Source organism: Mus caroli, chromosome 15 (genome assembly GCF_900094665.2).
Source record: "Mus caroli chromosome 15, CAROLI_EIJ_v1.1, whole genome shotgun sequence".
NCBI classification, from domain to species: domain Eukaryota; kingdom Metazoa; phylum Chordata; class Mammalia; order Rodentia; family Muridae; genus Mus; species Mus caroli.
In genome coordinates this window covers 93,020,562-93,047,703 of record NC_034584.1, presented here as the reverse complement: position 1 = coordinate 93,047,703, position 27,142 = coordinate 93,020,562, and the positions used below count along the sequence as shown (strand labels likewise).

General features: G+C 51.3%; 1 protein-coding gene across 4 annotated transcripts in view; it reads left to right on the top strand.

Annotated features, from left to right (window-relative positions):
• Fmnl3 (formin like 3) overlaps window positions 1-27,035 on the top strand; it is a 53,217-nt gene extending 26,182 nt beyond the window's left edge. The window contains exons 2-27 of one of the 4 annotated variants that reach the window (XM_021182736.2): window positions 6,898-6,981; window positions 8,686-8,766; window positions 9,509-9,585; window positions 12,328-12,411; window positions 14,963-15,115; window positions 16,228-16,336; window positions 16,497-16,573; window positions 16,784-16,877; window positions 18,338-18,412; window positions 18,513-18,623; window positions 18,877-19,026; window positions 19,425-19,526; window positions 20,660-20,942; window positions 21,371-21,439; window positions 21,524-21,648; window positions 21,859-22,061; window positions 22,387-22,621; window positions 22,741-22,809; window positions 22,908-22,988; window positions 23,078-23,207; window positions 23,740-23,900; window positions 24,166-24,267; window positions 24,598-24,690; window positions 24,997-25,120; window positions 25,234-25,333; window positions 25,875-27,025. In XM_021182736.2, coding sequence (XP_021038395.1) covers window positions 6,898-6,981; window positions 8,686-8,766; window positions 9,509-9,585; window positions 12,328-12,411; window positions 14,963-15,115; window positions 16,228-16,336; window positions 16,497-16,573; window positions 16,784-16,877; window positions 18,338-18,412; window positions 18,513-18,623; window positions 18,877-19,026; window positions 19,425-19,526; window positions 20,660-20,942; window positions 21,371-21,439; window positions 21,524-21,648; window positions 21,859-22,061; window positions 22,387-22,621; window positions 22,741-22,809; window positions 22,908-22,988; window positions 23,078-23,207; window positions 23,740-23,900; window positions 24,166-24,267; window positions 24,598-24,690; window positions 24,997-25,120; window positions 25,234-25,325 — 2,964 coding nt within the window. In that variant the 3' untranslated portion in view covers window positions 25,326-25,333; window positions 25,875-27,025. Of the gene's footprint in view, window positions 1-6,897; window positions 6,982-8,685; window positions 8,767-9,508; window positions 9,586-12,327; window positions 12,412-14,962; window positions 15,116-16,227; window positions 16,337-16,496; window positions 16,574-16,783; window positions 16,878-18,337; window positions 18,413-18,512; window positions 18,624-18,876; window positions 19,027-19,424; window positions 19,527-20,659; window positions 20,943-21,370; window positions 21,440-21,523; window positions 21,649-21,858; window positions 22,062-22,386; window positions 22,622-22,740; window positions 22,810-22,907; window positions 22,989-23,077; window positions 23,208-23,739; window positions 23,901-24,165; window positions 24,268-24,597; window positions 24,691-24,996; window positions 25,121-25,233; window positions 25,334-25,874 lie in introns of all 4 variants that reach the window. The other 3 variants (XM_021182737.2, XM_029469639.1, XM_029469640.1) reach the window with 3 other exon arrangements.
• The last annotated feature ends 107 nt before the right edge of the window (window positions 27,036-27,142 follow it).

The window sequence follows — 27,142 nt, the reverse complement described above, 5'->3', positions numbered from 1 at the left end:
CTTCTGGTTATAGAGTCATCAGTGACCACAGGAGCACGTTCTCCAGACATAGCTCTGTGCTGGCAGCCTGTCCCCAAGATGATGGCTTCAATTAAAACAAATCCAGAAAGGCAGACTTAAGTCACTGCAGATGCTTAAGTCACAGAAAAGCACACCCACTTTTCTGATGCCATTAGGAGCCCCAGCAACCTCCCTTTACGTCTAATAGTAGCTCTCAGGCCTCGAGAAGACTGTGTCAGAGAGCTCTGCGCTCTGCATGTACCCCTGTGCGTAGATCCCTCTTCAAGGGAGTGAAGAAATGGAATGGGGGTTGGGTACTGTGAGCTTATGAAACTTGGCAGAAAAGGGCTGGAGTCTCAGGGTCCAGGGAGGTGGCTGTTGCCCTCCCTGCCTCCTGCTTTAGAATACTGCTGGCCAGGGGGCTGGCTGGATGTTTACCCCACTCCATCACACCCTCAGGGAGCTAGCTAGCTCTCTGTGCTTTGAGTGTCTGCCCTTGGCCCCTCCTATGATTCTCTTGCTGGAGTAGTGCAGCTCTTGTCCAGAATCTCTTGTCCCTGACTCCAGCTCATTCTCTGAGCCCCTGCTGGAAGGGGAGAGGAAGTGGGCACGAGGAGCAAAACTGTGCTCCGTTTCCCAGGCTTGGCAGAGAAGACTGGATTCTGGGTCAGTGAGAGCCACAGTGAGTCTGCCTATCCATGGGTTTCATCTCCACCCCTGCACTGCCCCAGCCAGTCATGGGCTTGGGGAAAAGTGTGGGTGTTTGAAGGGGCTGCTGTGTTTCCTATGTCTGGATTTTCTACTCTTAGCTCTTGGACCTTTGATGGAGCTCTGATTTGTTTCCTTTTGATGGGATTGCAGTTTTGGGGGTGTTGGGAGGGGCTGTGCTGAAACAGTGAGATAAACAGTAATGCAGAGGTGGCAGCAGCATGGATCGGGTGGGGCTGGCCAGGCAGCCGCTGTCTGGGCTGGGTGGAGGAGGACTCCTGCCCAGCACACTGGCCAGCTGGCTTGTGTTAAAGGACTGGCTGAAAATAGCTCTCATTGTCTGGGAGCTGCTACTGCAGCAGGGCTGGCTGTGGCCGCCAAGAGGCTGATGCCTCCTACCTTTTGAGCTCTCATCCTTTGGTAGCTGTGCCCAGCCCGCCACAGCTGTGCCCATTGCCTACCAATGGGGCCACGATGAAGGCTGGCTGGGCTGTTCCAAACACTGCCCTACTGATGCCTGGCCATGGGCCTTCATGCCTTGTCTTGCCAGCTTTGCCACTGGCATTGGGGACGACTTAGTTGGTGAGATGGGGATCCCATTAGGCGTATAGGCTGGGAGCACTGTCAGGTCCTCCTGCAGCAAACTCCTCAGCTTCCAAGCTTCTGCTGCTTCACCATGTCCCACCTCTGCTCATCTGTCTACCGTGTTCATGGACATATGCCAGGGAGGCCTTGGTGACTCCTGCATCTAGGGGCACAGCAGCATGTTGAGTAGCACATGGTACCCAGGAAAGCACTTGGGGTTCCTACACGGAAGCTCCAGACTCAGCTATCCAGGAATCTCCACCCCATAGCCAAGCATAGGGCCTGGAGTGTCCAGCTTAGAAAACTATGTGGCTCTGCAAGAGAAGACGTTAAGATCACTGACTCTGTTATTGCTAAGAGTAAATACCATTTGTAGCTGTCCCCAATGCTCTTTTCCAAGTGAGGTTTCTGATGCTTCCAGTGTCTCTCTAGGAACTACACCATTTTTGTGTCCGTTGCTAGATCTGTCACGATCTGCTAGGACCAGGAGAGGCAATGAAGCAGAGAATTATGGGTGCTTCCTATTTTCTGTATGTTGGGTTTCCCCCAGGCTTGGCTTACAAAGACTGGCAGAGTAGTGGTGAGTCCAAAGTGGGCACACAGCTTTTAGGAAACGTCAGGCACATGGCATTTCCCTTTTCTTGCAGTGGGAGAGAAACAAGGGAGGGCTAAATGGACTTGGGGGTGCAAGGCAGACAGGGGACTGGAACCTCAGCAGAACCCCTCCTCCTTCCCAGCTTCTCTGAGGTGGACAGGGGTGGGGTCAGGGGCAGTAAGGAGACCTTGTGGAGGACTGGGACCACTTATTTACATAGCCCCCCTCGTGGGGAGCCAGGAGAGCAAGCAGCTTTGCCGGAGAAGCATCAGAGCCTCGCCTCTCAGCTTCTTCCATTGTCACCCTTTGATATGCAGCATCTTGCTGGTTACTCTGACTTCCAGATTACCATCCCCTCCCCCAAAGGTGGCGATGTTTACATTGTTCCTAGTCTTAGAGGAAATCAGAGAAAGATTAAAAAGGGGGTTCAAGGATTACGCTGTAGTTCAGTGCTGAAAAGCAGTTGCTGAAGGACAAATAGGAACAGACAACCCAGAAGCAAGTGGGTAGGCCTGTGGATGCTGACTACCACACAGGCTTTCTCGGAGAGTGGACTTTGCCAGTGCTCATCATATTCCAGATGTGTGCAGGCGTAAATTACGCCCATCATCTGATGCTCAAAAAGCCCTGTGAGATGATGAGATCAGCGTGATGAGTGAGTTCAGTGGGGCTGGATAGCTTTGACATGCCCAAGTGGATCTTGGGCACCCTGGCCCCACAGCTGGTGCCCTCTGCTGTCTTTCTATTCAGCAACACCTGACTTAGCAAGACCTTAGCTCTTGCCTCTGAGAGTCCAGTCTCCAAGGAACCACTGAAAGAAAATGCTGGTGATCAAGCTTCTGACTGAGTCTAGAGCCCTGCCCAGGTTAACCCCTGGATGTCTCTGGGAGCCAGGAAGTTGGTTCCCTCTGGACATTGGGCAGATTTATACACATTACCATGTGGAGACATGGGTCTCAGTGCTCTTGTCTGGCAGGAAGAGAACCACCTGGTCCTCTGCCTTAGTGCCTCCCGCCTGCCAGTTAGTGCTTTGCTCTGTGAGAATGCCGGAGGTTGCAGGTTCTCCTTTATCCATCTTCTTCCCATTACACTTTTCAGCCCGGACAAAGCTGGGGCCATTGTCCAGAAAAGCCGCAGAAGCTCCAGACAGGACGTGGGCCTCTGGCTAGGGCTGCTTCATGCTTTGCCACCTATCTCCACGGGGCAGGGGCCTATCTTCTCTGAGGGTCCTTGATGAATCATCTGTGTTTTTAAGATAGGAGTCCCAGAGGGAGGGGGTGGTGGTGACTGCTCAACCTTGAAGCCTGGAGAGACCCAAGCATTTTCTCACCAGCACACCTGCAGGGAGATGTGAAGCCACTGCAGCCCACAGTGGTTGGCCAAAAGAGGAAGTCATTGTAGATAGGATGTGATGTCTGTTAGAGCAGCAGCAGCCTATCCTGCTCTGTGGCAAGGTCTGAGGTTTCCATTGCTGTGACGAAACACCATGACCAAACACAGCTTGAGGGGAGAGACCATTTCACTTCCACTTCACAGTACGTCATCACAGGGAGCCAGGGCAGGAGCCCTCTGTCTGGAACACAGACATGACTGTAGCACACACCCTACTCCCAAACAGTGAGGGTAAAGTTAGTCTGTAGAAGGAAACACCCGTGTTTGAAAGTGATGTCTAATCTAGTGGCAGACAAAGTGACAAGTCACACTACAGGATCTGCCCAACTCTCAAGAGAGAGGCAAGGGAAGCTATTTGAGGGGCGGTGCAGAGAGAGAGGGGGACAGTCACCTGGGAGTGCTGTGCAGAGGCAGGTTACACGGAACAAGCTAGACACAGGTGAAGACAGGAGGAGGCAGAAGATCAGAACAGATTGCTAGAGTTAGTTGGAAGCCAAGCAGAGCAATTTAGGAGAAACTGACAGAAGCCAGATTGAGTCAGTCAGCCTGGAGAGGAGTTTGACTCATAACAGCTGAGTTGAACCAGCCAGCCAGAGTTTAGAAAGAACAAGAAAGGGTGAGCTAATTCAGTGGTAAGTCTCAGAGGCTGAAAAATATTCTAGGCCTAGATTTGATTGTATGGAGGCTAGAAGCTTCCAGGACTAGGTTAGCAGACAGAGGCCGTAAGCTTCAGAAACAACACTCTGTCCAGAGAATAAAAAATACTTTTACAGGAACTGCTACAGAGGTCATGGAGAAATGCTGCCTTTTGACTTGCTCCTTGAACCTTGCTCAGCCTGCTTTATTGTGATACCCAGGACCATCTGTCCAAGGGTGGCCATCAGGGGAGAGACCCACCTGCGTCAGTCATTAAGAAAAATGCTCCACAGGTTTGCTCACAGGGCAGTCTGAGTGGGGACATTTCCTCAAAGAGAGGTGGGTTCTCTTCTCAAATGACTCTAGCTTGTGTTTAAAAAAAAAAAAAAAAGGCAGGCAGCGGTGCACACCTTCAATCCTAGCACTCAGGAGGCAAAGGCAGGCAGATCTCTAAGTTCAAGGCTATTCTGGTCTACAGAGTAAGTTCCAGGGCAGTGAGGGCTACACAAAAACACCCTGTTTTGAACCCCTACACTTCCCACCCCCACTCCCCCAAAAAAGAGAAAAATAAAAGCCAGCACAACTAGCATTTTTCTTCCACAGGAAAAAATAGGAAATTCTTTTCCTGGCTGAGGCTTGGAAGCAGTGTCGTTAGATGACAGTGCTATGCTCAGGATGAGTAGAGCCAGGGCTGCCCCTAGAGACTCTTTGCTGAGTTTTAGGTTCAGCTGGTAGCAGCCTGTCCCCCAGCTGGGTAGGCAGAGGCAGTTCTGGATCCGCCTTTGACCTTTGTGTCTCTGTTTGTTCTATGATCCACACAGACACATAGGCCACCAGCAAAGCAGCCGCTCCAGAGGGATGGGGGTGTTTGCCCAGCTGTGGGGAAGCTGCAGCCCGACTCCTCGGCAGCAGACAGAAACCTGGGAAAGTTTATCACTGTTGGGATGAGGTTATCTGTCCTTCCCTCCTCTGGCCATTCTTGTCCTAAGTTCATTCTTTGTACATGCTACCTGGAGTCTGTTGAAGACTGCTTCCTGTGATTGAACCTTAAGGACTGTTTTCAGCCAGGACATGAGCCCTCTGCTCCCAGGGCCTGATAACCATCAGCTCAGCATCAACTTCTGTCTATAAATGTGTTAGAGGAGGAGACTCAACATAGACTGAGTCCTCGGGGTAAGATGAGTGTACAGATGGCATAATGGCGTGTGTGTGCCATCAGTGCATGATGAATAGATTGTGACAGAAGTAAGTAATACTTAAGGATTTTACTGTTGGCCCCTTAAGTAGAACCCCTGTCTCCAGGACTGTTTCGACCTCAGAGATCCTGAATACAGCATTTCTGTAAGGATGAGGATCCATGGGCTGGACAGGGGTGAAGCCAGCAGTTAGGTTTGGGTTACCAGGGAATGAAAGCTGGGTTCTCTGAGTAGCAGGGAGAGGTGAGAAGAAGGCATTCCAGAGGCACCTCAGATGGGACATCTCGTTTAAAGTAGGGTGTGCAGGTGCTGGAATCTGATTGAAGTGTCAGACTACCAGAAGCAAAGTTATGACCTAGAACAAAGGCAGCCATGACTGACAGCATTGACCGTCTGACTGAAGAGAGAAGGGGGTGGGCACAGCTGCAGGGGACACAGGCGGGGAGGTTTATACCTTGTCCAGGCAGACTGTAGACCTTCCTTGTACTGTGCTGCATATTAATTCAGTACACAGTAATGAGCAAAATAAAGTGATGCAGGGCCTAGCCTTCAGCATTGTATACTAGGTGCCCCAAGGGGTCTGGATAGCCCTGTAATGGTTACATGGAAGGGCAAGAGTTTGTAATTAGTAGCAAGTAAGTTGATACTGCTTTTTAAAGTTCTAAAGTTTCGTAGATATTTTTTAAAAGTATGTGAGTGGTTCTGTTTGCAAGAGTAACTTTATTCACTTGCATTTGTTCAAGATTCCTGCTTCACAGGCTATGGCAGAAAAGCAGACTGGAAGTGGCTCTCAAAGCTCTGATCTGTCTTCTGCTAAGAAGCACCTTTGGTGCTGGAGAGATGGAGTGGGTGCTGCTCTTGCAGACAACCCAAGCACCTCCCTCAGGCAGCTCAGAATCGCTGCCTACAGCTGCAGCTCCAGAGGACCTGGTGCCCTTTTCAGGACTCTGAAGTGAAGCCCCCAGCATGCACGCACGCGCGCGCACACACACACACACTTTAAAATAGTTTAAAAAAACACTTTTTAAAAAAAGTATCTTTTATAGTGTGACTTTTGTCAGTTTGACTTGTCTTAGATTACATATAGAATCTTTTTGTTTTGTTTTTCAAGACAGGGTTTCTCTGTGTAGCCCAGGCTGTACTGGAACTCACTCTGTAGACCAGGCTAGCCTCAAACTCAGAGATCTGCCTGCCTCTGCCTCTTGAGTGCTGGGATTAAAGGTGTGCGAGACTACTGCTTGGCACGTGTAGTACCTTGTACCGCATGACCTATGTGTATATGACGGACATGTGGAATGTTAATGAAGGCTTTGTAACACCTTTGCGCTTCCTACTCGGAGTGAATCTTGGTGTCTTCTATTTAAATCTTGTTTGCATTTGTAAGTATTTTGTGTGGGTATGTGGGGCACCTGTGCTGTGACGTCCTCAGAGGTCAGGAGACAGCTTGCAGGACTTGGTTCTTCTCTGCTCTGGGACGTAAACCCAGGACAGACTCGGTAGCGGGCAGTGGGCACCTTCACTCATGAGCCACCTCACTGGTTATTAGTTCACAGTTCAGATAAGGTTAATTTTGACTCACTAGATGATTCCATGTCCTTTACTTTGAAAAATATTGTTCAGCCAAGCTTGACAATTACAGTGAGGAGGCAGGAAAAGTGCCCCCCTCCATGATGCCTTTGCTGCAGGCAGCTGTAAAGGGGGGGAGGGGAGCTCACACACCCCCCCTGCCCTCCAGGTGCAGGTATGTGGGAGCACTCAGTTTGTTAACTCAGATTCTCTCCTCAGAGCTCTATGAACCTGCCTCCTGACAAGGCCCGGCTGCTGCGACAGTATGACAACGAGAAGAAGTGGGATCTGATCTGTGACCAGGTATGAGCTTGGCATGAGCTTGGTATGACCAGGTATAAGCTTGGTATGAGCTTGGCATGACCAGGTATGAGCTTGGTATGAGCTTGGCAAGATCAGGAGGTGCAGTCTGTGTCTGCCTGGACAAGACAGTAAAGCCGAAGGGTTGACTGCTGTGCTGACAGGAACCAGCCTTGATTTGGCACAGTGTAGGCTGCCTTGGTTTCTAGGGGCTGCCTGGCTGCGATAGCTGGTAGCCTGTATGCCCATGAGAGGCTGCCCAGTGAACAGTGATGTCATGGTGGTTTGTGCAGGATCAGCTGTGGGCTAGGTGAGCAGTTTTCCCACAAAAGTTTGTCAAGCTCAGGATTGTGGCTGGGCCTATAGGCTCTGCTGAAGGACCCTCTTATTCTGGCCCAGACATGACAAACAGTGAGGGGTTGGCGGGGGGGAGGGGGGGGCGGGGGGGGTTGTACTGCTGCTTCTATCAGCCACAGAAATCTCAGTGTAACCAAGGACTGCAGCTATCCTTGTATGGATAGTGTTTAGGACTGAGCAAGAAGAGAAACAAGATACTATAACACTCGCTGCCTGGGTCTGCACATGTTTGAAGGTCACAGGTCACGAGGCTTTGACTGCAGAGCTCGGTATGTTTTGGTAGGTCTGGAAGGACCTGCTTAGCATTGTCATGAACAAACCTTTTTTTTTCAGGCTCTGAGCAAAACCATAATAGCTAATGTTGGGGGGCTGATTACCTATTAGGAGCCCCACACATGCTGAAATACCTCAATCTCACAAAACCCTGAATAAGGTGTAAGGTCATTCAAAGAACCCACAGCCAGATTGGGCAAGACAAACAGGTGCCGGTCTTTATTAGCTATTTTCTTCTACCATGACTTAGGCTTTCCCTGAGCCGGCAGCAAGGTCCTGAGGTCCAGGTTCTCACCAGAAAAGGCCTGTTCCTTAGGCTCTGCGCTCGGCATTGAACTTAGTGCTAAAGTTCTCTACTAGATAAGTTCTGTCCTTTCTAGGAGACATCATTTCAGTTTTTCTCGGGGTCCTTCATTTGTTTTTAGGTCCTGTTTCCTAGCGTACTCCTAGACCCCTTTATGCGTTTCTTCCCCTGAGCTCTTCAGAGCGCTGCTTTGTGGAGGCCTTTAGAGGACCAGAATGCCAAGGGGTTCGCTGAGTTTCCTAGTGGGTAGACCTGAGTAGTGCTCTCTGTGGAAAGGTGTTGAGAGGTCACCCTGCTGAGAACGTCATTTGGTTGCTGGGCTCCATTTCCGGGGCAAAGAGCAGATAGGGTGTACTTGCTCTGAGCGTCAGCAACACAGCAAAACTAGTTGAGCCAAAGCGACAGAGGTTAGAGCCACAAAAACTAGATTCTTTGAGGCAAAGCTCCCTCCCTGTGGCTTTCCTGTCAGCCAATCCCGTGTTTGCCTTAGGTACTAATCACAGCTCTGTAGTCCTGCATCTTAGCAAGTGGTAGAGTCTTAAAATAGCCTCTGACATAAAGCACTTTAGGTGTTAGCACTGAGCGGAAGAGGAGACTCCAGCCGCAGTTAGGACGCGTAAGGATCGTCAAGGAAGGGAACTTAGGGTTTGGATGATGCCAAGGGACCACTAGAGGCCGAGTTCCCTCAAATTGAGCACTGTAGCATCCTCCCTCCTTAGCACCCTCTGGGAACATTGTGTTTCTGTGTGCATCCATGTGCGTTTCCCTTTCAGGAGAGATTTCAAGTAAAGAATCCTCCCCACACCTATATCCAGAAACTCCAGAGCTTCTTGGACCCCAATGTAACACGGAAGGTAAAGTCCAAGGCAGAAAGCCCTGTTCAGGCTCAGGCTGTTTGCCTTGACATTGATTCTTGATGAATATCTGGGCTTTGAGGTCTAAAGTGACTGTCCAGAGCTAGAGGGAAGCCTGGAATTGCACTCCCTGTGTTTTCTTCTCTGCCTCCTTTATTTATAGTGTAAACTTGGATAGCTGGGTATGGTAGTGTATGGCTGTGATACACTTAGAAGACTGAGGCAAGAGGATTGCGGGTTCCAGACTAACCCGAGCTACATAGCAAGATGCTGCAATGCATCCTCCTCAAGCATAGACAGGCAGACAGGGTTTAGAGGGAGGCTAGAGAGATGACTCAGTAGTTAAAAGACCATGCTGTTTTCCCAGAGGAGCCAGCCTCAGTCCTAACGTCCACAGTGTCTTACAACTCTGGAGTTCCCAGAGCTCCAGTGTTGCCTTCTGGCCCCTTTAGGCAGTGCATGCAAAGACATGCAGGCAGGCAAAACACTCATATACAAAAATATAAATAAATAAAATCGAGAGGAGGCAGGCATGGTGGTGCATGACTTTCATCCCAGCACTCAGGTGGCAGAGGCAGGGAGGTCTCTGAGTTTGAGGCCAGTCTGGTCTACAGAGTGAGTTCCAGGACAGCCAAAGCTACACAGAGGAACCCTGTCTTAGTAAAAAAGAAACAAAAGAAAGGAAAAGAAAGATGGTTGGCAGGGAATGTCCATCAAGTGACGGGAGACTCCCTGTTTACAGAAGTTCAGGAGGAGAGTGCAGGAGTCCACTAAAGTCCTACGGGAGCTGGAGATCTCACTTCGCACCAATCACATTGGGTAAGTCAGGTTTGTCATCCGCTCTCCCTGACACCAGACATTGCCTCCCACACAGGTTTGGGTCCCCTTTTTTGGTTTATCCTTCCTGCCATGAGGCAAGGTTGTCCCTTGAATAGCATCTGGCTCCACAGAGCTTTAGACGTGCCATTTCTGGCTCTTCTGCCCTTCCGTTCTGCCAGCTGCTGACTGGTTACTTCTGGCAAGCTTGGGGCCTCTCTTGGGGTCCTGTGGCTTTGACTGGAAGACATTCCCTTAGCAGCTGAGACCAGAGTCTGCCTGTGGTCTGGTGCTGGGCCAAGAGAGGCCCAGCAGAGGTTGGGACGTGAGAATGTATTATAGTGAACAATGAAATTAGTTACTAATTGGTGACTAGTTAGATTTTTTGGTATACAGATTACTTATTTGTTTGAAAGAAAATAATCTTTGTACATGAGCAGAAGAGGCTTCCTAAAGCACTGGAGATGTAAGACAGGATCAGGCGTTGGCTGTCTCTGGTTGCCAGTGCGCTGAGTGGGCCCCAGGGTCTGTGCAAGACTTTCAGCCTGAGCGGGGAACCAGGGGTTGCTGAGGAAGCTAAGGGCTGATGCTGAGGCTCAGGGAGAGTACAACGCCTCTGTCCTATGAAGCTGTTCCAGCAAGAGTAAGAAACAGCTGGAAAGAGTGGCCACACAGAAGGGACAGTGAACTAAGACCGCAGCACTTCAGGTGGGGGTGCCTCAGTGAGAGCAGTGAAGGATGAAGTGGGTTTCTGGGTAGATGCCAGCCTGCGTCCCTGAGCTTCCTGAGAGTCAGGTGGAAAGAGCCACTGACATCACCAGCTTTTCCTCTTTTGTCAAGCAGCAGCCTCCGTGTCTGCCCCAGGCTTGATGTGCCTGGACCCCTTTAGAGGGAGAGGACATCTGTATGTAGCCAGCTGCAACAGCACTCAGAAGGGAAGCAGCACAGGAGAGGACAGGAAAGGGACCCTTCCTGGTGTTGGGAGCTGCGCTGTGGTAGCCAAAGCATGGCTTCCACACTACAGTCATCTGTGACCCAGACATGGAAAGCCACCAAGAAAGGTGTGGCCAAACCCTGTTGTCCCCACTCCCACCCTTAATCTCACAGAAGTAAAACTGGGAGAGTTCATCACTTAGGCTTTGTGTGTGGTTAAGAGTGACACTGTGGCAGTCCCGAGCACCCCACGGGACCTCTCTCTCAGGCCTTGCCTTCTTTTCTAAGTCCTGCTATAACTGGTGTGAGGATGGGGGTCTGCTCTCCTTAGCAGAGGAGCACAAAGAAACAGTCCCCTGTGGTTAGCACAGTTCCCAGGCCTCAGGGCTTCTTGGCATTGGCTCACAAGTTTGAGGTCTAGACCCAGCCCTTGGTTCCCAGGGAAGAGTTAAGCCTGTGCCATCTAATCTGAGGCTTCTCTGGGTAGTTCTATGAGGAGACAGGCTCCTTCTCTTTAGGAAGCTTGTCAGGGGTGGAAGGAGGCCAGGACCAAGTGAGTCGGGGTCCTGCGGGAGTGAGTGCCCGCGGTGTATGGGGTCTCTTGCTCTGGGGGAGGCTGCCTGAGTAGATTCCAGGGCCCTCTGGCTCTTGTGGTTTGTATTGGTTTTCTGCCTTGTCAAAGTGCCCTTTAACCTCCCCTCAAAGTGTCAGGATCCCTAAAATAGCAGTGTAGACTCAGACAGGAAATGAGAAGGGGGTGGGGAGCTGGAGAGCAGACAGACAGGAAATGGGAGGCCTGTCGGCCCCAGAGAGGAAGCTAACTTGAGGCAGCTCAGTGTCAGCTTCAGCTGGAGCTTTGCTGGCAAATCAGCCAAGCCTGGTGCTCTAGCGCCAGCCTCTCAGCTGCGGGTGTGGCTAGCCAGGATGGAGCTGGTGTTCCAGCTGTGGGGTAGACACAGCCCTGCAGGGCAGTTTGGACACAGCTGGACTATGTAGTTCCATGGACATTTCAGGGGGACTAGAGTACTCAGGAGGACAAGGCTTCCATCCTGAGGGGTTTTTGTCTCTGCACTGAAACAGACCTGTCACAACCCCCCACCAATTCTAAGGGAGTTTGCTCTTCACTTTTATTCCAGAGTTAGCATAGGCCAAAGGGAAAGCAAAAATGCCCCAGGTCACTGTCCTCCTGTCTGCTCACCTGTCTACCTTCCCACATTGCCATCTTCCTGGGAGAGCCATGACTGGAGCGTGTATGTTCCCTAAGCTTTTTTGGTTCTGCCGGACCCACTCCAGCTGAACACAGAACTCTCACAACCATCTTTGCTCATTGCTTCTCAAAACTGAACTCAGCGGTGAGCCCTCTGGCCCTGTAAGGCTCTCTTTGAGGTTTATGGCACTAGGGACTTGCAGGCTTTTCCAGGCCCAGCTCTGTGAGTGGTGAATGTTCTGGATGCCTCCCCAATTCCTCCAGCACACGGTGGAAAAGGACTTCATGCCTAGCATTGTATCAGATTAAAGGGACACAGGAAATAATGAGGTTATAGCCTGGCCCACGAGGAGAGACTGGCTAGAATCTCGTCTGGCTGAAGCCCATTTGTGATGTGTTCTCCTGCCTCTAGGAAGGCCAGGCTGGCAGCATGGCCACATATGGACCTGTCATAGGTTATGGTTTTCAGGATTTTCTCAGCCTGATAGTAGGTTCCAGTAGCATGCAGGAGAGCAAATTTGTTGAGGGCTAAGATTGCTGGGTCAGAGCCCCCACCAAACCAGCCAGTTTGCACACTACATCCACTGTGTTTGCTGTATCTGCAGGTGGGTGAGGGAGTTTCTCAATGATGAGAACAAAGGCCTGGACGTGCTGGTGGATTACCTGTCTTTTGCCCAGTGTTCTGTCATGTAAGTACCACAGGGCAAAGGTTGGGGACTCACTGGGAAGCAGACAGTCCCCATATTTAGAAGAAGGATGAGGGCTGGGAATGCAAGCCAGCAGAGCATTGCCTGCCATGTGCTGAGGCTGAGGTGTCAGGCTCCAGCATGGGGGAAATGTGGGGTGGGAAAGAAAAAGGAAGAGTGAGATTCCAACAGAGAAGGTGGGCATGGGCATCCCCAGAGCAGGAGGAAATAGCTCAAGTGTTGCTGCAGACATGAGCAGGCAAGACAAGGGAATAGCAGGCATCAGCAAGGACTGGAAAGTTAGCTGGAGTAGAAGACATGTTCTAGGGAGCATGAAGAGAACAGTCCGGTAAGGGAGCTTGGAGTCAGAAGCCAAGTGATCCAAGTACCAGGCTACAGGACCTCCAGGAAATGGCCTGGATCCTCAAGAGACAGGCTCCTTAGGGTTTCATCATTTCAGCAACATTGAGTCTTCATGAAGCAGCTTGGGCCCTGAGATGTGAGAGGGTGACTACAGGCCTATTGTTGAGGAAGGCCAGTGAGCGTGACCTTCGACCTGAACAGATAGAATAAGTATTTGGGAACATTTTCAAGACATCCTTTTCACATGGAGGGAGTTAGTTGTTGGTTAGCACAGGAGAACAAGCATGGAGAGGTGCAGTGAATGAGAGCTTTTGGAGTCAAAGTTGTGTTGTGCACTATCTGTGGAACCTCAGGTACCTTTGTCCTCCTGACTAAACAAATTAGATGGGAAGGTGTGTATCCCTTTTAGCCTCCCCTGGTGGCTGCTCTGCTGTTAGTTATCACCCAGGTGATAAGCCTGCCTCTAATCTTTGGACATAGAGAAAGAAGGCTAACTGTGATAGTAAATGAAGTTAGCAGCATATGCAGGCTTACACTTTAGACAAGTCAGCCTAAGGAGGACAGTCCAGGTTTGCTTTCAGCTTCCCATGGGTCCCAAACTGGAAGTCCCTAGTCTGGAGAAATCCGGGGCTTGAGCCTTGGACCTTGCCTAGACGTCTGCTTGTCCACTGTCCCTGCCCTTGTGGCTCTTCTTGGTCCAGTGCGTTTCCTCCAGGGGACTCAGCAATGTCTCCCAGGTTTAGCTTCCCATCCCACTTGCCAGTCATTCTCTTTAAAGCAAGAGTAACCTGCTTCCCATCCACATCTCTGTGGAAGTCCTACATCACCATTCTCCTGTCCCTTTAAATAATCTTTTTATAGAAAAAAATGGGGAAGTTGTGCTTAAGTGAATTTTTAGTTCAGAACTTTTATAGTAAAAAGATATAGATCATTTCCCCAAATATGCCTGTCTTTCTTGAAACAGCAAACAATCCCATTGCTCCAAACCAAGACGACACTTTGTGTCCAGGGCAGTCAGTGCCTTTGAAAGTAGAGTCCAGGGAACAAGAGACAGTGTTTTGGAACGGCTCGAGAGGAAAGGGGTGGTCCATGGCTGGGTCACCCTGTTACATGTCACCTGTCAGGACACCTCCTGACCCTGGCAGCCTCTCCTCTGTGGGTACCCTTTGTTCCAGAAAGCCCCAGCCTTTTGACACTGGGCGTTCACAGTGGGCAAAATGTCCTAGGGGGAAAAGCCTTTGGGAGATATGCCCCAGTTCTTAGAGGCTGGGGTACAGGGCAGGAGGGGCCAGTGAGATGGGGGCTGGGGATGTAAGAGAAGGCCCCGAGTGTTGTGTGATGTCAGCTGACCTCTTTGCTCTGGACACTGCTGCTTATGGTAACAGACCTGTTGCAGGAAGTAACCAGAAACAACACTCACTTCCTCAGGGGCTAGAATACCTCCCTCTTCACAGTTCTCAGCTCCCAGTTCCAGGGAAGCTGAAGCTGAGGAGAAAGACATAGAAGCCTCAGTCATAAAACATCCGCCATTAAGAGAGCTAGGCCTGGGGTGTAGCTCACTAGGAAACCTCCTGTTAGTATACTGACCTGGCAGGAGACCCCTGGCTCACTCCTCAGCACTGACAAAGCTAAACAAGCCAAACCACAGAAGGCAGTTAGTAGGGTGAGACAGTGGTGTACTGGCTGAGCTTAAAGGGCTACCTCTGGCTTTTCAGAAACCTAATTCTTTTCTTTTCAGACCTGTCCAGCTCTTGATGAGCTAGGCTACTTTAGGGTGCTCTGAGTCTCTTGGTCACTGCCACTGGCCACTGAGTAGGACCTGCAGTTGGCTCATTTCCCTCCAGCATCTTTGGTACAGATATTTAAGTAGAGTCATGGTGATTTAAGATGTCCCATTTGAGGCTAGGAGCACAGGAAGCCTGCCAGCCCTCACAGCCCTTGGGCCATGGAGAAGACTTCAGACTCCCCTCTCCTAGAGCTGTCCAGGCCTCCTCTGCCCTGTCTTACGTTGGTAGCTCCAACCAGGATCAGGTGTCCCATGCCTAACTCTGTTTCTTCTTCTTGCTGCCCCTGCTTTTTGTTTGCTACAGAGGCCTGAAGAGGGGGAGGTGGGCTTGCTGGGGGCTTGGCACAGAATTTCCCTTGTATATGTGCCTGCGTGTGTGCATGTGTGTGTCCTCTCATGCTCTAGGTTTGACTTTGAGGGTCTGGAGAGTGGTGATGACGGTGCATTTGACAAGCTCCGGTCCTGGAGCAGGTCAATCGAGGACCTGCAACCGCCCAACGCCCTGTCGGCCCCCTTCACCAACAGCCTCGCTCGCTCTGCACGTCAGTCCGTGCTCCGGTATGTGCGTGCTTACTCTGCCCCCTGCCTCCCACCCCAGCCCCAGCCCTGGTCTTGGTGACCCGGTGAGTGCTTACGCTCCCCCCTCCACTCTTGCTTCCAGGCTCAGCTCTCTTGCCCTCTGCCTGTTCGCCTGTCTCTGATCTGTCCTCTCTCTCCCTGACTGCCCAGCGGTCTGTCCTGGGTAAGTACATGGCCCTCCTCTGTCCCCTGATGCTCCAGCTCTCCCCTTGCCCGTCCGCACTCTCTCCTCGCCATTCCTTCCCGACCTCGGGCAGGGCTTGGGCTTTACTGGCCAGTTCAGCTCCTGCCCCCACACCCATTTCCCCCTTAACTCTCTCTTTTGCCATCAGCTCGTAGAGAACAGCCCCAGCTACGCGCTGGCTCCTTCCTTTCCCTTCCCTTTCCCCTTCAGGTCTTTTCTCTCCAAAGTTGTGCCTTCTTTTGTCTGTGGTTTCACAAGAGCGGTCCTGTGGTGGACTGGATCACTTTGCAGAGGCCCTGTTACTCAGAGGCTGTCCTTGTAGACCCATAGCCTTTCCTTTGACCTGTGTCTCTCTCGTGACTCTTCTTCTCTTCTCGGATTTTGTGTCATGGACACTGCTCACCATTCTGGTCTTGCAGGAGCAGATTCTGTATGTGCTTCCTCCTCTCACAAAGCATTAAGGCAGTAGAGAGATGATACAGAGTCAGGCATAGCCCGAGCCTTCATAAGGCCTGTGTTGTCTGTTCTGCCTTTGGGGGACTTGAGAATGAGATGAGCACAAAGACTCACCTGCCCCACTGAATGTGCCAAAGATGTAACTAAACGAGCATGTCTTTGTGACCTACCCCAAAGACTACAAATTCCTCAAAACAATTTTGTATTTCAGAGGTCTCTGGGGTTAGCATGATTTTGACAGAGTATAGAGCTGGGGCCCTGGGCAGTTGCCAACAAAGGCCTGTACCAAAGAGGTGAATGGCTGGCTTCACTGCCTTCTGCACCCTGGCTGTCTTGGCATTTGGTACAAGGTCGTCTTTCCTCCATTTCTGTTGTTTCTACAGGGCAGCCTGGTGGTCTAACCTTCACCAGCAGCCTTGTCCCTACCTGATCACTTGGCCCTATCCCCCAGGTACAGTACTCTCCCTGGCCGCAGGGCCCTGAAGAACTCCCGCCTGGTGAGCCAGAAGGATGACGTCCATGTCTGCATCCTTTGTCTCAGAGCCATCATGAACTATCAGGTAAGGGGTGATGCTTGCCGCTGATGTACTGCCTGCTTTTGCCTCATCTCTCCAACCAAGACAGCAGAGCACCAGCTTGTGAAAGTCAGGTTTGCTAGTGCAGACCTGCTGGCGTCTCCTTTCTGACCATCAAGGGCCCTCCCTGTCCTTTCCTTTGCAGTATGGCTTCAACTTGGTCATGTCCCATCCCCACGCTGTCAATGAGATTGCACTTAGCCTCAACAACAAGAATCCAAGGTGCGTTGATTCCCTCATTATGTCTAAAGATCCTGATTGGTCTTTGCAGGTCCTTTAGCCAGGACCTCTTCTGCTGGAGAAGTGACCAGGCTCCAATTTCAATGTTCACAGCCTAGTGAGGGAACAGGCATTCCTGTTCTATCTCCTTCCTAAAGGAAATGAACTGGGAGCTTGGATAGGGTTTGGATGTTAACTTCCTTCATCTCTTAGGACCAAAGCCCTGGTCTTGGAGCTGCTGGCAGCTGTGTGTTTGGTGCGGGGAGGTCATGAAATCATCCTGGCTGCCTTTGACAATTTCAAAGAGGTTGGTCTCTTCTGCATGCTCGTGTGTGTGTGTGTGTGTGTGTGTGTGTGTGTGTGTGTGTGTATTTAAGAGGAGAAGGGGGAACTAGGTATACCCAATTTCCTGGGATCTCTAGTGACTTTAAAATAACTGCTGAGCAGCCTGCTTCATACTGAGACTACAACGAAAGCCAAAGCAAAACTGAAGTCTTTTAGATCTTGTTCCAGGACACCTCCCAGTTTCCAGTTAATGAGGCTCTGGATAGAGTGCAGACTGTGGTTGGAGACATGGCTCAGTAGTCAGAGCCCTTGATGATCTTGCAGAGGCCTTGAGTTCAGTTTCCAGTATCCAAATGGTGGCTCATAACTGTCTTTAGCTCCAGTTCCAGAGGATTTGGTGCCCCCTTCTGGCCTCCATAGGAACAGCACACACATTCATATATATTTATAGCAGCAAAACACAATCTTTTTTCTTTTTCCTTTTCATTTCTTCTCCTCCTCCTCCTTCTTCTTGTCTCTCTTCTCTCCTCCCCCCCCCTCTCTCTCAGCACAGGCTCCACTCCGCCCACTGGAGTGCAGTGTGGGCATCTTCACTTTATAAGACTCCTCAGGTGGCTCTGCTGCCATGAGCCTATGGGTGGGATCCAAAGCAAGAACAAGTATATCCTCCGGGAAGAAGGCTGTTAGGGAGGGGAGAGAGAACTCCTGTATGGAATTTTCCCACCCCTAGGACTACCTCTAAAACACTAGTTTGCTTGAACTCGGGATTCCTCAACATCCAGGCACAGCTGTGGTCCCACCCCTTCCTCCTCTCTGGGCCTCTTCCCTAGCATCCATTGTTTGGTTCAGGAAACAGCTCTTCCTCTTTAAAGTTGAGAAACTCACAGGAGCCCCTGGACCCTTTTTAGCAGAGGGCTTTCCTGCATACTGGCTCCTCAGTGTCCCCGTGGGGCCCCAACCTTCTGCTGAAGCCATGGCTTGACTCCTTTTTTCTTTTTATATTTTGATGGCTTCAGATCGGCTGTCTGTCTTTCTGGCCTAACTTTAGAGGCACCTAAATCCTAAGCTATACTGGAGACCTTCACTGTGGTGAGGGTCAGAGACCTAAAGTCAGATTCCGGGTTCTGGGTTTTCTTCTGGTGTCCAAAATGGCACAGTCTCCATATAGAGTTAAAGTTAATTTGGTTTTTGTTTTATTTTTATTTTATTTATATATTTATTGTGATATGCTTTGTTTGTTTGGTTGGCTTTTGTTTTCTGAGACACATTTTTACCTCCTATCACAAGCTGGCCTGAAACTATGGCAGTCCTCTTGCTTTAGCCTCCTGAAGGCCAGCGAGGATGTTAGCCACTGTGCCCCACTGAGTTTTGGCTAAACTTGGTCTGAACCATGTCTTCTCCATCATGTCCCTGGGAACCAGAATTTGGGGATTTCACTTCTGCATAGTAGAGATTCCTCCCTGAGACTTTTTGCGCATTCAGGTGTGTAAAGAACTGCATCGGTTTGAGAAGCTCATGGAGTATTTCCGGAATGAGGACAGCAACATTGACTTCATGGTGAGGACCTGGGTCTGGGACAGGTGCATGCCATGTCTACTGAAGCATTGCTACTGAAGCCAGGGCCGCACCATGTTCTGAGGCTGCCTCTCTTCCCCAGGTGGCCTGCATGCAGTTCATCAACATTGTGGTGCACTCGGTAGAGGACATGAACTTCCGGGTCCACCTGCAATATGAGTTTACCAAGTTGGGGCTGGAGGAATTCCTCCAGGTAAGCTGGGTATGACGGTGGGAAGGTGAAGTGTTTCAGGGTAGAGTCAGCTTAGACACATACACTAAGTACAAGTAAGGATATAGTCCTAGATGGATCTGAAACCTTCCTGTCTTTGGCCTGGGACCTGGGTCCTTCTGCCAATGTCTGGAAGACACTGCTCTGGGAGGAGCTGTGAAGCAGGGACAGGACACTGAGGGTTTCCAGGAGGCCTGTGCTGACTCCGTACATGCTGCTCTTCACTTTTCCACAGAAGTCGAGGCACACGGAGAGCGAGAAGTTACAGGTGCAGATTCAAGCGTACCTGGACAATGTGTTTGACGTGGGGGGCTTGTTGGAGGATGCAGAAACCAAGAATGTAGCCTTGGAAAAGGTGGAAGAACTGGAGGAGCATGTGTCCCATGTAAGTGTCTTTTGCTTGCCAGAGCCACTGTGGAAGGCTAGGCACAGCTGGGCTCCAGGAATGCAGGAGCTGACCTGCCTACCTCCAGTGGAGCCACAGAGAACCCTGAGACCCACTGAGCCTCTCTAGATGGAACTTGGGCCCAAGCCACTGGGCACTACTTACCGCAACTTACCGAACTCTGTGGCTGGGTTTGGCCTTGAACTTGGAACAGACTCTGCCTTGTAGCTGTTTCTCTTTCATAGTGTCAGGTCCGCTGGTCCCTGAGAGTCATGTAGGAAAGCCACCTGAATAAGACTGCCTTTTGGACATAGCTTTTCAGGTCCTGGTTTGGCTTTGAATCATGCTGGGTGTTGGGGCTTGAACACAGCTCTGAGCATGCCTTCCCCATTTTGTAGCTCACAGAGAAGCTCCTGGACCTGGAGAATGAGAATATGATGCGGGTGGCAGAACTGGAGAAGCAGCTGCTACAGCGGGAAAAGGAGCTGGAGAGCATCAAGGTGCCAGTGAGGGGAGGGGCAGTGGGGAGGCCTCTGCTCACCCAGGTTCCAGTCCTCTCCTCGGCACTTCTTTTCTTCTCAGATCATGTCAAGGGAAGACACTAATCTATGCCCAGTCCTCAGGCAAGGATGACCTGGTGATCCACTCTACCTCCTGGGTTTTTTTTTTCTTCCTCCTCCTCCTCTCTCCTCCCTCCTTCTTTCTTTTCTTCTTGAGATAGGATTTCTCTATGTGGCCCTGGCTATTCTAGAACTCAGTCTATAGACTAGGCTGCCCTCGAACTCAGAGATCTCTCCTGCCTCCGCCTCCCAGATCCTGGGGTTAAAGGTGTGTACCACCACCGCCTCGCTTCCTCCCCATGATTTATCTTGAGAGTGAATCTTGAAGCTGGAGTTGGCCAGGCCCGGACGAGAATGGGAGCGGATAATGTGCTCCTGGACCCCTAGGATCCAGGGCAGGCCGCTTCCTGTCCACTTGCTGGCTTGTTCTTCAAATGCTTCCCCGCTCTTTACTGAGCATGGTTAGAGTACCCAGACTGCTAATTACTGTCTACGGGGGTCCTGGAGGGCAGTGCTTCTCGTATCTCAGTCTCTTGAGTTTTTTCTCCTAACTTTATAGCTTAGTTATAAAGCCACAACCTCTTTGTCTCGGAAGAATATGGTTATGTGGCTACTGAGCTCGGCTCAGTGGATATCTGCTTATCCCTGCCTAGTACTGGAGAGGGAGCCAGGAAGGATAGAGCGATCACAAAGGCTTCTCCATGAACCTCCCATCTGAGCTGGTATCTACAGCCAATGAAATAAAAGCAGTAATGAAGACGTAAGGTCTGTGGAGAGAGCAGCAGTGCCGTGCCCATCTAGCAGGGGACCGATGGGAGTTTCAAAGGGGCATCCTTTTCCTTCAGCCTTGAGGGGCCTATGCAGTGAGGACAGACTTGAGCAGAGGAAGATGACCTATTACCAGTGGAAGCAAGCTTGCCTTTCTGCTCTGCCACACTCCAGCTTTCTTCTATTTTGAGCACACTGAGATGGCCCTTCTTGGGAATCTGTTGGGTAGGAATTCTGACTCCCAGGGGAACTGACTATAGAGCCTTCAGCCCATTCTTCCCTCAATGTTGCTGTCTGCCTGATAGGAGACATATGAGAACACAAGCAACCAGGTGCATACTCTTCGGAGGCTCATTAAGGAGAAGGAGGAGGCCTTCCAGCGCCGATGCCACCTGGAGCCAAGTGCCCGGGGCCTGGAATCCATGGGCGGTAGCGAGGCCCTAGCCAGGGTAGGCCCTACAGAGTTGACTGAAGGCATCCCACCCTCTGACCTGGACCTGCTGGCTCCAGCCCCACCTACTGAGGAGACTCTTCCTCTGCCTCCTCCACCAGCTCCACCTTTGCCCCCGCCCCCTCCTCCACTACCAGGTAACTGGGACTTCCAAGCTGGGAGGGACAGGTTTTTTGTGAGGCCAGTACTGTAGTCAGAAATGTCTTTCTTAGGAAACAGCATCATTCGAGGGCCAGGAGGATATCAAGTCAGGATGAGAGAGAGGGCTAAGGGAGGACCAGTATTTGTGGGAAATAGGAATGCTGGGAGCAGATTCTGCTTCAAGGATCTCTGAGGTGCTGCTCTCAATTATTCCTCTGAAGGCTGCCAAGCTGAAGGTTAAACTGACAGGAGAAACTCCGTCAGGGACTAGTGCTGGCTCTCCCCTTCAGTATACTTCTAGGATCAACTTGACCAGAGCTTCCATGGCACTCTTCTCTGGGTCTCAAAGTGGGGGGAGGCAAGCAGAGTTTGGGTAGCCTAGAGTCTTAGGACTGTGGGTCACGACGGCATTTATTCTTCCCAGACAAGTGTCCCCCTGCCCCACCTCTCCCCGGTGCTGCTCCTTCTGTGGTGTTGACAGTGGGCCTGTCAGGTGAGTGGCCTCAGGGCTCTGGGCAGTGCTATTGGAGTTTTTCCTCAGCTCTTACCTCACACCTGTCCTCCTTCAAAAACCTAGCCATTCGCATCAAGAAACCTATCAAGACCAAGTTCCGGTTGCCAGTCTTCAACTGGACAGCACTGAAACCCAATCAGATCAATGGCACTGTCTTCAGTGAACTCGATGATGAGAAGATTTTGGAGGTGACAGGGGTTTGGGGTCCAGAAGGGTGGGGCTAGTGTGAGGCCTGGAGACTGGGATGACTTTAGAGCCAGATCTTCTGGTCTTGGAAAAGCTTTCAGGCAGAGCAAGACTGACCCCATTATCTAGTCATGACTGGGTCCTTGTAGGGCACATGGTCGGTGAGTATTGTCACTGTCTGAGCCTTTAACATTGTGCCTTATTTCTGCCAGGACTTAGACCTGGACAGGTTTGAAGAGCTATTTAAGACAAAAGCCCAGGGCCCTGCTCTTGACCTCATCTGCTCCAAGAATAAGACAGCACAAAAGGCTGCCAGCAAGGTGACCCTTTTGGAAGCCAATCGTGCCAAGAACCTGGCTATCACCCTTCGCAAGGCTGGGCGCTCAGCTGAGGAGATCTGCAGGGCCATCCACACGTGAGGCTCCCACCAACTTGTGCCTGGTCCCCAGATACCTGTTGTCCCAGTTATCCCTATAGCACCTGGGTTTCCCTGGATTTCAGGGCTCCTGACAGGACTTGCTCACATTTCTCAGTTACCCACTAACCAGAGCAGAGCATACTGACTCCAGTCTGGGTGTCAGGCTTAGTGAGAGAAGCTGCATGTTCTGCCCAGTAGGAAGACTTTATCGGGAACAGCATCAGCAGCTGTGTCCTGTGTATTGCTCTCCAGTCCTTCTAAGGATAAGGGAAGATGTGGACAGATGTCACACCTGAAGTGCTGTGTTGTTCATCCTACATAGGTTTGACTTGCAAACACTACCTGTAGACTTCGTGGAATGCCTGATGCGCTTCCTGCCTACAGAGGCAGAGGTGAAACTGTTGCGGCAGTATGAGCGTGAACGACAGCCACTAGAGGAGCTGGCAGCTGAGGACCGCTTCATGTTGCTTTTCAGCAAGGTGGAACGGCTGACCCAGCGAATGGCTGGCATGGCCTTTCTGGGCAACTTCCAGGACAATCTGCAGATGCTCACACCGGTACAGCCTCTTCCCTAATTACTATGCACTGCTGTGACCAGTCATGTCCACTGTCCTTCCTTCTGGCCTATGCCTTGGCTTTATCCTCCTCCCAACACAGTGTTCATCTTATCTTTCAGCAACTGAATGCCATCATTGCAGCCTCTGCCTCTGTCAAGTCCTCACAGAAACTGAAGCAGATGCTGGAGGTTGGGAAAGGGAGTGCCTGGTGCTGGTGGGTCTCAGGTCCTAGGGCAGGGGGTTCCTGGGGCTGTTGTAAGCTGCCTGCCTTGCATCTTACAAACAGATCATCCTTGCATTGGGGAACTACATGAACAGCAGCAAGCGAGGTGCTGTCTACGGCTTCAAGCTCCAGAGCCTGGACCTGGTAAGATGGCAGGGACAGCATGTGCAGGACATATGGACCCTAGTGCCCAAGCCAGGGCGCTCAGTGCTGCCGCCACCTCTCGCTTTCAGCTGCTGGACACCAAGTCCACGGACCGAAAGATGACCCTGCTGCACTTCATTGCCTTGACGGTGAAGGAGAAATACCCAGAACTGGCTAACTTCTGGCAGGAGCTGCACTTTGTGGAGAAGGCTGCAGCAGGTGAGGGTGCCCTCTTCAAGACAATCCCAGGAAGCTGAACAGGAGGAACACCGGTCCATTTCTGGCTTTTTCTGTCTTCTCTCTTACTACTAAATCTATGAGCAGGGGCAACTCCAGAGAGTGAGCCTTCCGTGTGCTCAAGTAGGATCAGGCTTCTCTTAGCCTGGCCCAGAGAGTGTAGTTCTCTATCATATCTGTGATGTGATTAGAAAACCTGTAAAGCCCCCTACAGACAGATACACAGTACTACTGTTTCTGTCCTGCCCGGGCGGGGGGGGGGGGGGGGGGGGAGCAGCACAGACCCACGCAGCTCCAGTCTGGAGACTAGCTGCTGTCTCTGGTTGTCTTTCCTTTGCTACCTTGTTCTTTGGGCCCATGAACTCTCTCCATTCCCTCCTACTGCCCGAGAGAACCCAGCCTGCTTGACACAGACTTCTGTACATGTACATCCCTGAAGTCTATGCTAGAGGGACATGGTGGGACAAATGTGCTGTAGGCCTGGGTAAGCCTCAACCACGCTCTTGGTAAACAGTGTCCCTGGAGAACGTGCTGCTAGACGTGAAAGAGCTGGGCCGGGGAATGGAGCTGATTCGGCGGGAATGCAGCATTCATGACAACAGTGTCCTTCGAAACTTCCTTAGTACCAATGAAGGCAAACTGGACAAGCTCCAGCGTGATGCCAAGACTGCCGAGGTGGGCGAGGAACTGGGGTGGGGGGAAACAAACATCTAAAGCCAGCACAGTGGCCACTTGAGGTAGGCATCCAACTCTTGGCCAGCAGTGTGGGCAGGCGAGGGGGTAGTAACAAGGGACTTTAAAGATAGCAGATATCCATGTCTGAAGTCATGACTTAGGAGGGGCTTGGGTAACTGGCTTTCCTCTCCTGGCAGCAGGCTTTGCTTTCTGTTGGGCTCCTCCCCACTGGGATGACCCCTCTGTCTGCCCTTTACTTACTCAGGAGGCCTACAATGCAGTTGTGCGCTACTTTGGTGAGAGTCCCAAGACCACACCTCCTTCTGTGTTTTTCCCAGTATTTGTCCGATTCATTCGTTCTTACAAGGTAAGTTGAAGAAACGTTTCAGGAGTTAGGCCAGTAGAAGATGATTAGTCAAGAGCGAGCCTGGGCTTCAAGTCTGAGACTTTTCCAGTTCCTAAGGTCTAGGGAAGGAACCATGGAAGCTGGCGACAGGCCTCTAAACTGTGGACTGGTGGGCAGGGTGGGGGCCCAGGCCCTTCCTTTCATTGTTCAGAGCAGGAAGTACCCCTCCAGAGAGTGGCCACCTGGGGTTAGCTGGTCCCACTGCCACCCACACTTCATGCTTAGTGTCAGCCCCTCCCTTCCAGCCTGTGAAAACCTCAAGCTCCTTCCCCTCTCTTGGTCCTATCTAAGGAAGCAGAACAGGAGAATGAAGCTCGTAAGAAACAAGAGGAGGTAATGCGGGAGAAGCAGCTGGCTCAGGAAGCCAAGAAGCTGGATGCCAAGGTGGGTGGGACCAAGAGCTGGTCTGGAAGACAAGACAGAGAATTGAGGATTCAGGGAGCAGGGAGCTGGGAGCAAGGAAGGACATGGAAAACCAAGACACGAACACACACACACATGCACTCCGTCTCTGTCTCCCTCCCTCCCTTGGAGTGGCTGACAGCGTGAGTCCAGAGGGAGGGTTAGATACAGATGGACAGGACACAGGGTTACTCTCAGCAGGGTCATCTTCAGCCTACATCTTGGGATAGGAACCAGTTGCTTGTTGGGTTAGTGATGACTTCCTTCCCTTTCTAATATCTGGCTTAGACTCCATCCCAGAGGAACAAATGGCAACAGCAGGAGCTAATTGCAGAGCTGAGGCGGCGCCAAGCTAAGGAACACCGGCCTGTTTACGAGGGGAAGGATGGTACCATTGAGGACATCATCACAGGTGGGACATTTGTCCACCGGGCCCAATTCCCAGAGCCTGACCTAATTCCCTTTGATCCGTCTTCCTAGTCTGTTTTCCCATAAAACCTGATCACTGTCTCTCCTGGGCCGTAGTGTTGAAGAGTGTCCCTTTCACGGCACGTACTGCCAAGCGGGGCTCACGTTTCTTCTGTGATGCAGCCCACCATGACGAGTCAAACTGTTAGCCTGACAGGTACTGGGCACTCTAGCTGCCCTCTCTGCATGCCTTGGAGTCATCTTCTGGTAGCATCCTCCCAGTGATGGAGACACAGACTTTGCATGCTGCATGCTCTGAGAAACACAGCTTATCCCTGCATGGGTCTTCCCACTAATACTGTCCTAGCTACTAAGATCCAAGGGTTAAGGTGTCTCTGGGCCAGGGTTAGGAGCTAGGCCAGAGCAGGCAAGACCTAATGCTTTGGATGACTGAGGCTCCATTCATAGACCCAAGATATCTTGGGTCCTGATCTCCCCTAAGAGCTCTAGTAGCTCCTACTCAGGGATAGATGTCCCTAACCTCTGCTTCTTGATATCTAGTTTGGCTTAATCTTTTCCTGGGTGGCCTTTAGTTTCCTATGCTACCCTCTGAAAATCATTCCAGCAGTTTTTCTAGCTGGCTCTCAAGCCTCCCTCCAAGAGCTTCCCTGACCTTTTCATGGCTGACTTCTTCCTCAGGTGCTGTCTTGCTCGGTCTCCCTGCCTAGTCACTGTTCATGCACTTGTTTTCCCCACAGGCTTTAACCACCAACGCATGGTCGTTCACAGCCAAGCCAGGAGTACTGTACCACCCAGTGGCCCTCCTCGAGCTCCAGGTCCCCACTGAGATCCTCCTGGAGGCAGAAGTACCTTAATTCTCAGAGTCCTGCAAATCTGGACAGTGGGCCCAGGGCCCAGCAGAAGGCTGTGTTGTTCAAGCTCCTGCTGCTCCAGCTGAGGCTGGCTCGTTCGTGTGCCACTGTGGGCACTAGGTCTATAGGGGTCTGACATTTCCCTAGTGCCCCCCATAGTGCACTTTGCCCCAAGCCTTCAACTTCATTTCCTGAAGGGTCAGTTCAGGGCTGGGAAAAGCCACTTCCGGCTTCAGCACACGAGGGTACACAGCCCCCCTCTTCCCAGGGTCTAGTGGGATCCTAGAGGAGGATGTACATCCAAGAAGAAATACGGGTTCCCCCACCCCGCCTTTGCAATCCCACAGTCAGCTCTGGTTTAGAGAGTATCCACACTAATGGATCCCCGGACTCTGCCAATATTGGATGATCTTTGCCTGGGCCCACTCTGCTGAGCCCTAGTAAAAAGGGGTAGAGGAGCAATGGCAGGCCCACTGGCCGCCTGAGTCTTCAGGGGTTTTTTGTTGCTGTTCTGCTCTCTGAGACCCATGTCCCACCCACCTTGGCTTCCTGAGCCAGCTGCTGTCCTGCATTGCCTCCTGCTTCTTGCAGGAGCTTCTTGCTCCACTTCCTTAAAACCAAAGGATTGTGGGGGAAGACCTGTGGCTTTCAAAAGTGGAAAAGGAAGGGCTAACACTTAACATGCAGAGTGGGTGGCAGTGGGAGCAGCTGACCCCTGGCGGTCACCCTCTGGATGGGCACTTCCTGCTCCAAACAATGCAAGGAAGGGCTTGGACCCCACCCTGCCCGCTGTCTTCCCCCTGATTGAAGAGCAGAGGCACTGTCTGTCCCAGCTCCAAGACTGCTAGAGGAAGGATGTGCCGCAGTCTTTCCTCAGCTAGGTGGACTCGGACCCAGGAACAGGCAACAGAGGATCTTCACCGACTATTTGCTCAATTCCCTACTGGGCTCTGACCCTGGAAGGGAATGCAGGGGCACTTTGTTTTGTATATGTATCTTTTCCTTTCTTGTACATAAACCCCAGACCTCTCAACAAAGTCTTGCGCCAAGCTGTCTTCTCTTTGTCAGTTAGAGTGGCCATGAGGATATGAGTTTGGGTGGAAAGTGTTTTCCTCCATTTCAGGAGTGATGAGCCTAGATGGCAGGGGAAGCCT